Source organism: Vanellus vanellus, assembly GCF_965231255.1.
Source record: "Vanellus vanellus genome assembly, chromosome: 7".
Lineage (NCBI taxonomy): Eukaryota > Metazoa > Chordata > Aves > Charadriiformes > Charadriidae > Vanellus > Vanellus vanellus.
The window spans coordinates 33376232-33391606 of NC_138912.1; the positions used below are offsets into that span (position 1 = coordinate 33376232).

The following is a 15375-nucleotide window of genomic DNA, read 5'->3' on the forward strand; positions in this document are numbered from 1 at the left end:
TTCACGTTAAAACCAGGCAATTTTACAACCAGGAAATTTTACTAGGCCCAACCCAGTCTCAGAAGTGGAAGAAAAGTACACATGCAAGACTAAACACTGCAGGAAGATAAAAGCAAAGGACAAGTAGTGGCTGGAGCAGCCCCAGTGTAAAACCAAAAACAGAGAGCTGCAGAGAGTTCAAGGAGTTTTTTTTATTCAGCTAGCAAATGAAATAGAGACAACCTGCATGCCAAGTGAATGTGGGAGTATATTCCAGAGGCCAGGGCTCTTCCATTTCCTTGGCACCACAGCTTCCTGACAGCATTGCTCCACTAAAGCTCGCAAACTGGTGCAACGTTATTAGGGCCCCAAGAAAGGTTTTAGTCCCAAACCTACCACAGATGCATTAAATTACTACCTACTGTCCAGCAGTGGTCAGCAAGTCATTCAAACTGATGCATTCATGTGGTCCAATTACTACAATAGCAGAACATCTCAGGATGATGACAAGCTATAACCAATCCCATTTTTAGTTACAAATTAGGGCCATCATCCCGATTCCAGTTCTGCTTAGATCCTAAACAAGACACTAAGCATTATCCTGAGAGTAGCCCATGAACTGACCAAACATCTGTGTTCATGTGTCTGATCTAATTTTAGCCTCTATTTTTACCAAAATTTTACAAAAATTTGTACCCTGTCATTTTACTAGACTCTTCTATCCTCACTCACCATACATATAATGTATTTTTTTCTGATTTTTGACTGCGATGTGAAACAAAAGAAATTAAATAGACTATGCAATCATGCTTATTTTAAAAAAATACATTTGTATATTGTTAATATTAAAATTTTTATTGCCTGATTGACTGAGCAAAGGCTTATAACTGCAGATGTAGTATATATGGCACATCCTCTAAAAACTCTGTTCCTAGCCTGGGACAAACCTCTGCACTTCCATCCAAGTTTGACCTGAGATAGCCAATAGTCCTATGTGACAACTGTACCGAAACTGAATGTATCAGATTTCAGTAGTAATTTAAGAGACAGAATTAGGACTACCTCTATCTATGTAAAACGGCGAGTTATTAAAAAAAAAACCACAAACCACAAAGCAGTTAGCAGGAATGAAGGTACGTTAAAATCCATTAAATGAGTAAGCTTTAATTAAAGCACAAGTTTGAATGGCTAGAGTGACAGAGCATGCTCTGTACTGCGTGAGAGAAGTGCTACATCATCCAATATTTGCCTGTGTAGCTGGAGACAGGAAAATAGGAGCTAGAGATGGTATCAGAAGTAGGGGTCACTAACAATACAAATTAAAGCAAAAATCCAATCAAAACAGAAAAAATAAACAAAGGAAACCATTACAAACCATCCTAAGAATGAATTACGAAACTACCAGAATAAAATAATTCAGTAAACTACTGGAAAAGGAGGAAAAACCCACCCTGCCACAAAGGAAAAGAGCCAGTGCAGATTTTGATTGGGCTGCAAAATGTCTCTGCCTGTGCAGCACTGGTACGAGATCTGTCTCTGCCTCAGATCCACACCAAGGGACTAGCACCAGTGCAAGTTCCATACCTGTATCCAAGGTATGTGCCTAGCTAGGCTAAAGCATCCAATTTTTAGCTAAACACCAGGATATTTACTATTTTTTACATTCCTTAATCTTTATAATAATTTGGATTCTACATACCATTTTCCTTAACTGTGCAATGCAAACCTCAAACTTGAGATTTTCTTAAGTAGAACACTGCAATTTGTGGTTTTTTAGGAAAATAACTTACTGTTATTTCTTGCTGAAAATTCTGAGCAAACAGCTTCTGAAATAAGTTCTTCTGAACCCAGCCTTTATTCTGCCATAAAACATCAATTGCAACGGTGTTACTGACCTATCTGCCTTAATTTGAACCATACATGGTAAATGATTTAAGTATTTGTGTATTCATGTCACTTGCCTGTGAGATGTATTAGTCATATTGCCTTTGACCTATTTTTCATGAACAGTGATTCCTCTTCTACTGAGCATCACGACTCTGCCAGCCCTGTGACTACAAGCTATGAATTGACAAAAATAGTGCCGAGCCTTAGGGCTATTTATTTGCAAGGACTGGTTTCCATATTGAGGAAAGAGGGAGAGATAACACACCACAGTTTGCCCAGATGGGTAATAATACAGGTTCTTGAATGATTAAAATCCACATGCTGTGGAAACTCACCTTCATTATCTCTCTGCTGATGCATTAAATTAAAATCAATAATAGGAGAAATGAAGTGATATTGCTCTGACAAAAAGAATGACAAAAATAGAATTACATGATATGGCAGGTGATCTCACACAATACAGACATAGGAAGTAAAGAGTGTAAATTTACTTGAACAAAAAGCCAACAGATTAAAACTAAAAATAAAATAATCAGGATTCTTAAAACCTGTCTGAAAAGCAAGACTCCCTCTCAGAAAACCAGAATGTTACAGCCATTAATTCCAGTTCTTTTAACAGGTATCACCCCTTTTACATTACACAGCATTTGCATCAGGAAATGGTGCTTTACATTAGCTCTGCACTGTTTCCCTGAGGACTGCAAGTCTGGTATTAAACTGCAAGTCACAAAGCTTTTCTTATAATTGCAAATGAGAACACATCATGACAGGATTGCTTACCTCCACAACTGGCCCCATCGACTTGCACACTGGTTTGGACTGATGAAGGGGCTGGATCCTTGGGTGCCGGCAGCTGAGGAGTTTCTTCCTGGGTTGGCAGAAACGCAGAGCACAGATCGGTTTCAAGGGCTTGTAGCTTCAACAAAGAATTCTGCAGACAAAAGCAGAACATTGGGCTAGATAGAGAACAACAGAACACAGCGATAGCTCTTCAACTCACTGAGCCCATTAGCAGCGCCTGCAAAGGGGTGTTCCACTAGCAGCTCTGAGAGGACGTGCAAGAGAACAAACGTGCACTATTCCACGAGTTTCTTGACTTCTGGTTATTTAAGTCCCAATTTACATGGATTATTCATGACACGTGGGAAATACGACTTCGTCAGCAAAAGAAGGTTTATTCTAGGAAGGCAAACTGAGATGGTGTCCCTTTTCTTGGTCTTGAAGCAATACACTAGGCAAGTATTTCATTCATTGGGCTGACATCACGATCTGATGACATTATGTCCCTCCCCATTTACCATTCATAAAAAAAACAAATCTCCCTCTCCAGCCTATTGTGCAGTACACAGCAGTGAACAAAGAGTTACTGAGAATACGCTCCCTCATGGGATTCTTGGAAGAGATATTTTTTAATTGGCTTTTTTAGAGGTACTTCTTTATGTAGGCATAGCTTTTATGTAGGCTGCTGCTGCTTCTACAGGGCAACCAGATCATTTCCTGTCCTCTGCAAAGATAAAATTAACAGATCATTGTCGCTTGCTGCAGACAAATCAATGAGGACAAGGCTAGTTATCTATAATATCACTTCCAGCTACTGTGTCATGCTTGGTCCATTTCTCATTTTAATCTTCAGTGCTGCATGCAATATTCAGCTGTACAATCTGACACAAGCATCTTGCTGTGATGTAAATGCTGTGAAAGCCCTAATCACCATCTGACTGGTCAAAATGAGTCACTACCGATACCCTGCACATTCAGTTCCCCTCTCTCAAGCAATACAGCTTGCAACATAAAACAAAATCACACAAGGCTATCTTAATAATCACACAGCTGGCACACATAGAAGTATACATGAAATGTTAAGTAAGTCACTCAAATGGTACATATTTGTGAAGAGCAATTTCTGAAAAAAATAATCTGAGTTGCAACAGAAAAAAATTCAAGTTTATACCCTGAAAAGCTCCTTTCCCCACTCTGTGAAAAACCCAAACCTAATATATTAATTTAATTAATTAATTAATTGGAATAATTTCCTTTATGTAACAATATGTTGCCTATGTAGTGAGTAGTTTAATATGTCTTTGCATTATTTTACTGTAATACAACCCTTTTATAAACCCAAAGATGCCAGTGTTTTTAGGTAAAAAATAATTTAAAAAAAAAAGGAAATTAATTTGGCTGAGAACAGCAGGGAAGATTTCAGCCTTAATCCTTTCATTCCTTTTATAGAACTCAGGCTCAAAATAGGGAAAAAAAGCACAGGATCACCATAACTAGATCCTGTGACTCATTATGTGCTGTCAGAAGTGCTTCAAAATCCATATCCTGTTGCACAAAACAGATCAGGTCACAATCAAACGCTTGGACTTTGGCCTCAGCTTAGGTCAGAAAGGAAATCCAGGGACACCTTCCTTCTCCTAGTCCCAGAGCAAACAGGAGCTCTGGCCACTCCTATCAGAAGCAGCTTGATATTAGAGACGTGTGAGCAAAGAAATGGCTTGTGTTATACTTTTATTTTAGAATTCAGTTCCTCTCATCTGTTTTCAAGATATATTTTGGCATCTCATCCTATAATATCACGAAAGGATTGCAAGATCAAGCACTGATTCACAATGAAATGCCTAAACGTAATGCTATTCTTTAAAAACACGGCATGATATAGAGCTGGTTTCTGTGATCTGAGGCAGAAGATACTTTCACTATTCCCAGGTACAGGTTGCATTAACAAACTACCATCCCCTGGCTTGGCTGCCATTTGTAAGGATAATTTACCCATCTTGACCAGCAGTGCCTCATCTTCACACCTCAGTTTCTCCAGGACTCTTGGACTACTGGCATCTTTTCCTTGTCACTTACTGACACTGTTTGGTCCAGTATTTTACATATATTACTTTGAACTGATCTGGCTCCTTTCACCTGTCTGCTAGAAAGAGTATACCAGATATGCAAATGTCCCCAACATGGGCTTTATCAGTGAAGACCAATATAACGAATTCACTCAGCCTCTCTGTTTACAGCCGTATCACCTTAGTGCCCATTTTACATGTCAGCCAGCGAGCAGTCCCAACGACACCATGCTTGGCTTCTTGGTTTTGGTGTATTTAGTAGACTTTTTACCATCAATTTGAGCACCTTTTATGAGGCACTTTTAAAGTCATCTTTAATCCTCTACAGGGCTTTCTTGAATTAGAGACAGAATCACAGAATCATGGACATTGTCTCACCTTCAACAGCTTTCAAGTGGCAGTGAATTTTCCTTGGCAAGGTAAGGGTGCTGACTTGAATCATACCCATGGCACTGTTTTGGGAAGAGTTCTCATGACATGATAGGCCTTGTTTTCCACTGCCTGTCACCCCAGCCAGACCCAAATGAAGTGGCTGTGGAATTATCACAAGAGACAGGCAGCGTTTTACAGCCATTAATGTCATCTAGCAAAAGATAACAATACCAGTTACAGACCAGTAAGTACTCTGATCCCAGCCTGGACTTTATGAGAAATGCTAATGGCAAGTAAGGAAAAACATAGGCAAATGTACCAGAAGAACATACCAAAAAGGTGAACATAGGCAAATAACTGACAAATATACCTAACCTTCACAGACTGTTACTTCAAGCATTCGACAAAAAAATTCCATATCAAGAAAATACATTCAGTGTGCATCACTATTTCTTATAATACATTAATATTTATGGCAACTTCAGTATAAAAGCATTCACACAGACTACATTGTTAAACATTGTATTTCGGCAATGCTTATGCTGTAATTCACCAGCTGGTTTATATTCAGTTGTTTTAAATGATATTTTTCACCCATCTGTGGAAGGTGGGTGGATGGCAAATTTCCAGTCACTGCCAAATACCAAAATTTCATATTATAATAATAATAGTAGAAATACCTTATATGATTTCATGAATGTGCCCTTCACAGGGATTTGATATAGGGAGAAAAAGAGTAAGTACTTTGATCGTTTTGATGTTACCAGGGAGATGATGAATCTGTAGTATGCTATCAGTCTCATCTTACTCGTTAAACACAGCTGAATACTATGGTACTGCCACAGCACACTATACATGAAAAGTCACCACATATTCATGGGAACCCATGTAAAGAGACACAGCTGTAAGCAAAGGACAAGCACAAGGCTGCTCAGGGTCACCAACTCATGGGCAACAGGAGCATCCCAGTATACGGTAGGTGACCTTGCCACCTGCCCTGCAAGCATGTCCTGTCCTGCCCTGCCCCTCTCAGAAGGCTGCTTGAAGTACTGGCAATGCCAGAGCAGCCAGGCTGGATCCTGCCAGCCTCAGACCTCCCACTCTGTGGCGGGAGCAGTGGGGCCCCCTGTTTCTGCAACTGCAGCCCAAGAAGAGCAGCAAGGTGCTCCAGGAGGGCATACAGCCACGTATCAGCGACCAGCGGTGGGTCCTCTATCCTTGGGCAGGCCAACAAGCTACCAACTGCCAGCAAAAGGAAGGCAAGAAGAAAGAAAAATAAAGTCTGAGCCCTGTCTTCATGTTCTCAAACCTCCCCAGTTAATTTGAAATCTTACTGACCACTTTGAACTTCCCTCTAACTCTTCAATACATTCCAGTACCCGTACAGCCCTGATGTGGCTGCAGGTGTCCTGCCACAGTAGTGGGGATTTGTATTCTTCTGCGCTGCACACACTCAGCAATACATATAATCTAGAATTGAACCAGCCTGTCCACATGCTACTTAAAAATCTCTCATGGTCCAGACCTGCTCCTAAGGCCCAACTGGGCCATCTCTGCTCTTGGCCATTTAAAAGAAGTTGTAAAACATATTAGAAGCAAATACAAACAGCTAAAATACAGAGATGGAAATGTTAGGTCATGGTGGGTACCATCATAAATTTTAGTCAGCTCTTATATGGGAAGCCAATATCTCTGAAATAATTTAAGCTATAGCATATTAGATCAGCTAGTGATCTTAGTTGAAATACTTCAGATTTGACACTCATTCCAGCTTTACTCTGGTGCCTAACACCAGTGTTTCTGATGAAGTAATTCCTGGTCCAATGTAATGCAAATGAAAGGACATATTAATATTTAAAATGGATCCTTAAGAAAGAAGCAATTACAATTGTCTTGGACAAAGTTTTCATATCTATTCTTATGTCCTCTTAAAACAACTGACAATTCAAAGAATGTGAGCTATGGCAATTCCACTTGAAGAAGAAAAAACATCCTGCATTATTCCAGATCAAAGACAATGGAAAAATAAGAAATTTACAGGAAGTCCGAGGAAAACAGAAAGATAATCAGTGTGGTATTTCTCTCCTATTTGTAATTTTTGCTAATGCTTTAACAAAGCGTAGTCATTAACGTATCAAACTCTTGCCTGCTGGAGAAAACACAGTATGAAAGGACTGCCGTTTCCAGAAGAAGCTCAGCCTATAGTAAAGAAACCATCTTTACAAACAAGTAAGCCTGTAGACTGTACCACACTGACCATCCCTCCCTTCCATCCAACGATTATTGAAAATCGAGAGTTGAGGCCTTAAGGCAAGGAATTATTGAGATAATAGATAACCTCTTACATCTAGAGATAAATAGCACACCCCTACACACACTGCTAAACTACTCTGGAGAATGGGACACAATGAACAAGTACTCCAAATTTATCAACAAAATGCTGTGGCAACAAGTGGGGGTCCCCTAAAATAGTTTATAAACTTTTTCTCAGTAGGTGCCATCAGTAACTCCCTCTCCAGCTGGAGGCCCCTGCATGGGGCCTTGCAGGATCAGCGCCATGAGTCGTGTTGGTCAGCACGTCCAGGGGGCTGTAGCCCAATGGGAGACAATGTGCCAAGTGGAACATCACAGCCCCACACTCTCTCTTATTGCACCAAGAACTACGGCACTGCCAAACCTGCTTATCGATCAGTGCTTGCCGCATAATTGCAGAGAGAACAGATAGCTAACAATAGCCAAAAGAGAGCCACTGCTGTTAGAAATAATTCCGTTCCCTGAAAAAGCACTACTGTTATCAGCATCCTTTATTTCACCCTTGTGGGCGTCCTGAGGTCTAGTAAACGTAAGAACTGAGGGAAGAGGGAAAGGGAATTAGGTCTGCCCCACCCATGGACCCTGTCTGGTCTCAGCCTGGAGGACCAGAAGGAGAAAGGAGGAGAGGCAAAGCCCAGACTTGGTGCTTTCTGCATAAACTGAAACCACCCTGCTCTGCACCTGGTGTTTCTGAATATTAAGGATGCCTGCACCCTGCCCCTACGACTGCTCCTGCCCCTCCAGGGCAGGATTCTATTCTATTAAATCTAGTTTATTGATGGATTTACTGGATTTATGAAATCAGCTGAGGCAGAGAAGGAGAATAATCCAAGCTTTCAGTATTTAATGGCCTTTGAAGTGTTTCATATAGAAAAGAAACTGAGCAAATACCAACCTGTTCAGTTTCTTCACTCTAAGGAAATTAATGCTTTTATATGTCACATTAGAACAGTGACGTATAAAAGCATCTCCTCTGCTTTTTAATCTGAGAGTTCAGGTTAAAATAAGATAGGCATATTTTATGTGAACGTAAATAAGTCTCTGCGGTATCTGTTATGGCAATATTTGTGTCTTGAGGCATCTGACATTTCCAATTCAGAACTTCCTTTGTGGGGAACAAACAAGCAACAATAAGATAGAACAAGATATGCCCTGGGTCTGCATAATGGCATGGGTGAGCAGTGAGGAGAGACACCATTTTCTCTAATCCAAGAAGGGAATTTATTTTCTTATGACACATGTCCATTTGGGTTTGCAGTAGACCTGACACACAATACAATCTAAGATTTTTGCAAAAGAAAGCACCAGAATATAACCCTTACTCATTCCCCATAAAGTACCAGCAATTTATTTTAATTTCTGATCTAATTATCTGTTTCAACATCTTACACTGATTTTATTTATTATAATATTTTATCTTAACCTTTAAGGAATCCTTTGCAAGAATTTTAATTGGAAGCTTCTAAGTGGAAGCTTTGGTGATTATTTGCAATGGGGCTTCTTAAAAGAAACAATAACTTGATGATTTCTCCCAGGGCCTTAATTGGCTAGACAGAGGCCGAGTATATTCATTTACATCAGTCATGGAATGTGTCTTACTAGTTAGCATTGACAATGACACAAATGCACAGGAAATAATTCACTGTAAGGAGAAGATTAAGTCTGAATTCCTTTAAAAGGACTTATTGTGGTTTTCCCCTAATGAAAATCAGGCATCTATTAATAGACATAGATGTTGTCTGGCTCATTATGGAAACAAAGCTGTTTTTTCCATGTTTTGACAGGAATGGGCTTCCCTTCCCCCCAGCTCTTTTTCCCCCTGCTTCTGTTGTTCTGTTGTCTTGGTCTACACTTAAAAATATTGTCTGCTTTTTGTTTAAGCCCAGTGTTGTTCACTGCCTTTGCAGTATGTAAGCATACTCTATGCCAGTATGCAGATAACGTTGTTTGTGGGAGATGTTTTGTAAGGTTTCCCACTTTGAATAATTGCAAAGCTTGGTTTTGGCCTCCCCTATATTGCTGAGCGTGAGAATCTAGCTCAGGCTCATCCATTGTTTGACATGATCACACAAACAGCTTTGTGCTCTACTCGCACACTATCCTCCTGCCATAACCCCTGTGAAAACAGCTCGTTTCAAGTGTCTCAGGTGTTATTTGGCTTTCCTTGCTTCCTCTCTTCACTCCAACCCTCTTCTCCTCCCATCTTACAAGAGTATCTTTTAGACTACATTGTACTGTTCACAGTTTATTTATGCAGGATGTAGCAACCTTGAGAACTCCTTATTTTTAAACAAAACATCATTGATAGCTGAACACATTTGAGCTGTAATATGAGGAAAAAATCAAATGTTCTTAAAAGATGGCATTTCACTCAGTCAATATTGAATGTTTAATTCTTTTCTGAGCACAAACAGAAAGCAGCTTAAAGTTGGCTTAAAATATTTTAAAAATCTCTTGCTTCTGGCTTTTAAACTATTATAGCTGTTCTCATATCACATTTGTAATTTTCTCCAAAAACATGACTAGAACGATTCATTAAAAAGCTAACCTAAAATTCTCAAGTGATTACATTATTCCAAGACCTTAGAATTAATAAAAATCAAACATCTAATTCAAAATTTGTAACATCGGATTTCAACTTTTGGTTAAGCTTACCTCATTTAAGCTGTTAAATTGCTCAGTTGCTTCTTTTGGTGAAATGCGTGTGTTCTGATCTATTCTACAAAACAAAACAAGAATTTTCACTCAATAGATCTGCGCTGCAAATATTTCAAACTTTCACTCAATAGATCTGCGCTGCAAATATTTCAAACTTTTCATCACATCTGCACATAAATTACAAGTTATGGGATACATTTGCTTTATTAAAAAAATAACATTTCTATGAAAGTTACATCTGTATTTTATACCTCATTCAAAACAATAGCGATTTTACTGGAATCCTAAATAATATATTTAAACTGTGAATGAGGTCCTGGAAACTATGACATTAAAATCTGGGCTCACTCTGTCACACAGAAGAGGTCCTACATAAGCATGATTAGCTCTCAGTATCTTGGTGAGATAATAGGGTTAAAGCCAAGAAAAAGCTCAAACATATGTCTAAATCTAAGCACAATTTGTCCCACATGCTTTAAGTTAGGAACAAGAGTTTTCCTGTATCAGAGCCATAAAGAATAAATTTTTCCATATTTAAACTCGATGCTATTTCAAGCTCCCAATCTTCAACTTTCTGCTTAAGTTCTGTTTTGCAGACCCAAGGGACTCTCATAAGGAGCTGGAAATCCTTTGAGTAAGAGAGATTTCCATGCTTTCTAAGAGTGTCACTTTGCAGCCATCAGAGGTGTTCATACCTTTGGCTTTCCCTCAGCGTATCACAGCTTCTCCACATGGACATAGGAAAGGAAGGCCCTGCACTGGCAAGGGGAAAATCTCTTTCTTCTGGCTATGGCTAATGGTACAACTGTGCCCCATCCAGGCAGATGTGGTCATGGCCTAGGGCTCCACACACCTACCTACCGGCTTACAAATTCCCTCTACCAAGGAATGAAACTGAAGCCTAATGAAAACCTCCCATAGATTAGATAGCAACCTGAATAGCCTCATACCACAGCTCTCTCCTTCCTCAAAGCAAACAGAAGCTTTCCACGCTCAACTTCAAAGCCTGACATGCGTGTATCACAAGCTGACTCACAACTCAGCTGAAGCAAGAAAACCATTGCTGTCTCAGAGAATGAGATTTCTCATTGCTGAAAAGGTGGCTATGTTTCCTGGCCCCTGTGACACTCACTCTCAGACACGATCAAAACTAACACAAAACCCAGATTCCTATGGACAAAAGAATTCATATTGTTCAACCTATTGTGCTGAGTCATCCCAGCAAAACCAAATCGTTTTAGAAGTCTCTAGAGACCTCAAAAACAGTACAGACAGCTGCGTAGGCCTTTGGTGTAGTTCTTCATAGATTTATAAGGCATTTAAGGACCGAAATGTTGGATACGCCACTTTCCTTACCAAAAGAAACAGATTAGCTACCTACACCAGGGTGAATAACCACTTGCCTCCAAACAGGATCCAAGGTGTGCAATTCACGTAGGAACAAAAATGAGTCATTTTGGGGGTGGTACATCTAGCACCAGCATGGGAGGTCTCACAGGCCATCCAGCCTGCACCTCCCTGAAGATACACAGGTACATGATCAGAAGTGAGTGGGTTCTGGGGATACTTAAGCAGCAGGGTGCCTTGGCTGACTGTTGTACAAGCACCTAGCTATATCTCTGTGTAACTCTCTGCATAAATATTCTTTCCACCATCTCGCCTGAAAATGAATAGCAAACGTCTCCACAACGTGAAGAGAACAGAAGGAAAATGGAATTACAGAAGCCAAAAGGTTAATGCCTAACAACCAATCTCTTGCCTTTAGGCAGCAGAGGACAGTATGAGGCAGCAGAAGAGAGTTAAGGAAAACTGAGAAAAAGCATGGGGAGAGCAAAAAGACAAATTTAATAGGAAAGAGTGAAGTATTTCTAGTTTGGTTTAATAACAGATAAGGAAGGACCTGCAAGGCTACAAATAGCTGAAGAATTAATTCACTAATGAAGAAAAAATATTTAGAGTTATTTATTGCATTGAACTAGAGCTAGACATAAAGGAAAGGAAGAGGAGAAAAGGACACGTGTCCTTTGTAGACTTCTGGCATTCATTTGGATGACTCCTTTCAGGGTGTGTAACACACAGCAAATGTGAACCCTTCTTAATAAAAAAAAACAAAAAAAAAAAACCCTAAACACTAGAAGCAGCTCTTACAGTTGCTATATGAAGTTCTACATAATTCACAGCTGTATCACTCATGAGTCTTGCACTATGAAGAGTAAAATGTTTACAGCATCCCTGAAGTACAACCTCTCTCTTGTTCAGGATGATGTTCTTGTCTGCTGTTTTAGTGATGTAGAAGTCTTGCATTTTTTCTCTAAAAATACTGCAGTATGATGCCCCTAACTTTACATTCTTTGGATTCTAGAGAGACTGAAATCGTTAAGGTAACCATTTTTGTGTGACGACCATTTACATTAACAGTCATATATGTATGCCGACCTGATCTTACTCTATATAGACAGTTTTGGGGTGTGCTTTTTTTGTTTTCACCAGGATTACATGCTCTGCTAGGCAAATGCAGGTTATCTGATTGTCACCAGGCAACAAAGGGCTTACAATTTAATAACAATGGGTTGGATCTTACTCTTATTAAAAGTCAATCACAAAATATCCATTAACTTCAAAAGCAGCAGGAACAAGCCCTAATTTTCCATCTGTGCTGAGTACATTAAAATTATTTTAGGCCTTAGCTGAAATTTTGAATAATAGCAGGCAAGCCTTATTTTGTATAATGTACATCATGTAAGATAATGAAAATGGAATTCTCTCTGTGGCTACTACTCAAATATATGTTACATCATTCTTTATAAAATACGAAAGACCATCTCTCACCCTCGCTATAGACTGGCAGCTGTGGCTTTGGCAGAATTATCCTGTTCTGTATGGCACTGATGACAAAGATGCAACCCAGTAACATGTATATTTAAAGCTTGTGGACGTAACAAAATCAAAAACAATTCTAAATACTAATTATCATAACAGAGCTCCTACCAGACTTCAAGGGGAAGATCAAATTGCATAAGCAGTGAGCTGTTTAAAAAACAGACCAGAACACGTGAATTATTGAATTATGCGTGACATCACTTCAAAACTGGCATAAAATTAAAATAAAATGACATAATTTTAAAAACTAGGAAAAATGTTTGAAGATAACCTAAGCAAATTCACTTCTTGTTTCCCAGACTAAACCCAGAAAGGAGCATTACATTCTGTAATTTGCAAGTCTCAATCCAGTCCAACCCTGGATTACGCTAACGCCATCCTCAGGAGATTTATGTGTTTATGTACCACAATGCCACATGAGCTCAGTGTCTTGTGACAATTAATGTATTAGTGATGCCAGGACAAATCCTGGCAAGTAAACCAGGATGCTGTGCGATGAAGCCCCTTTTCCAGATTCACTTTCAATCTATCCTGGCCCAGTGCTCCTTCCCTGTCTCCAGCCTAGCAATCAGTTTTACCCTTCCCTCTGTGAGGGTGGCCTACCAGGTTAACAACTCAGAAAGGGCAGTTTCAGTACCACATCAGAGGACTGATTCAGCCTATCCAGAGGTTACATCGCCTGAGTTCACAGACAGGCAGACCCCACAACCGGCACAACTCAGTGCCAGGAAAACAAAAAGTCCTATCTGAAACCTCCACAAATGGCAAAAAGCATTATGAAATTCAAACATAGTCACCACCTTAATTCAGGGCTGCAGGTGAATGTTTCAAAAGCATGCATATGAATCCTTACAAAGCAATACAGAACTGCAACAGGCTTTTGGATGAACATAAAGTACACACGGTGAAAGAAACAACACTGTTAAGGTCCCAAGGCTGTTTGGATACATCCTAGGCTACTCCTTGGGCAGTCCCTGAATGCTGGACTAAGCAGCCAGGAAGAGAGTCAGGGTAGCAGTGCCTGTCTCGTCAATCACAGCAGTTACATAAAGGCTGGCTGTGGACAACCACACTTGTTTTTCTAATCATGAGCACCTCTTGTACTCACCAGGAACAGTCATTACTTGGGCTACAGTAAGATGCCCCTTTTTTGCCCTTCTGTTGTCTCCCCTTTTTTTGCTTTAAGTGTATTGCAACCCAAAAGCTTGCTCAGGGACTTTGTATGACTGGAACTGTAAACACCGATACTGTAATAACATAATTCCTGAAGAAGCTGCTCTTAGGAACTGGTCAATCATTTCCCAGCAAAGCAATGTTTCATCAGCAAATCCTGATTTGCTGACAGAGGTATTCACAGACAAATACTGGTCATGATGAATTTTGGCTAGGTCTGAGGCAGGGCTCAGAGGGAATCTGGCCAAGCTTTCTCCCTGCTCACCTGGCTGCCTTTGTGGGAATGCAGCCTCACAAGCTCTGTCTCATGTGTGCAGGTCTGCCATATGGCGTGGGGACATCAGCACTTCTGCAGCTTCCCTGCTCCCTCCCACACATCCCTGAGTTGTAGCTGTTCAGCAGAAAGCGTGGAAACTACCAGAGTCCCCACCTGAACTGCAGTCTCAAAAGCTACTTGCCTTGAAAACCTAAATGCTGAAAGCCTCACTAGATCTTGGTCTCCCTCAGGGGAGCTCAGAAACCCTGGGTGACTCTGGCTGAGCCCAAGATCCAGGGCAGCCCAGGACTCCCAGTATTTCCAGTTTTCCCACAGAACAGTCAGAGGTCTGACAGCAAATGTGACCCTACAGCCTCTGCAGAAATTAGGGATCAACCCAGGGACCAGCTGAGTCCTACTAAATCAAACCACTTTGGTCCCATGTTATTTTGGGAATGGGGAAGAGGGGGAACTTTCAGGATTTTTTTTTGGCAGAGAACTTAACCCCAAAGTATAGTCCCACACTAACTTGCAATGAAACCCTCTCTGAAACAGACATTCCCACTGTCCAGGAGTCCCACGTTTCAGCCCCCTTTCTGTGTAACAGGCATCTGAAGAAAACACCATCCTCTATTCAGGTAACAGCATACACAGCTCTGCAATCCACATCAGTTTTGCTGATTGCCTTTGAGAAGGGAATTGGTAAGAGCAGCTTTTTGTAATCATATGTATTGTTCCATACTGGCTTTCTTATTCTCTGTTAAAAAAAGGCAAATCTCTTCATTGTAACATTTGTTCCTGGGGCCTGCATATTTTTATCTCCCAAAGATGCAGATTATATTACACTCTTATCCAAACCAAACTACACACAATGACTAAAGCAGTATTGATTGTAATCACTAGCAATAGTATTAGAAATTCATGATGTTCTTATAAAATGTAAAGGTTTCCTTCCACATAGATGGCATTTCATATTCTAAATTGATGCCTATGTTCATAAATCATACATGA

At 40.1% G+C, this 15375-nt stretch overlaps 1 protein-coding gene across 1 annotated transcript in view; it reads right to left on the bottom strand.

Annotated features, from left to right (window-relative positions):
* The window catches only part of FAM13C (family with sequence similarity 13 member C), a gene marked incomplete at both ends in the record, with an annotated part of 133353 nt that overhangs the window by 20023 nt on the left and 97955 nt on the right, over positions 1-15375 (bottom strand). The window contains 3 exons of the mRNA XM_082486162.1: positions 2202-2267; positions 2647-2797; positions 10053-10116. Of these exons, the coding sequence (XP_082342288.1) occupies positions 2202-2267; positions 2647-2797; positions 10053-10116 (281 nt within the window). The remainder of the gene's footprint in view (positions 1-2201; positions 2268-2646; positions 2798-10052; positions 10117-15375) is intronic.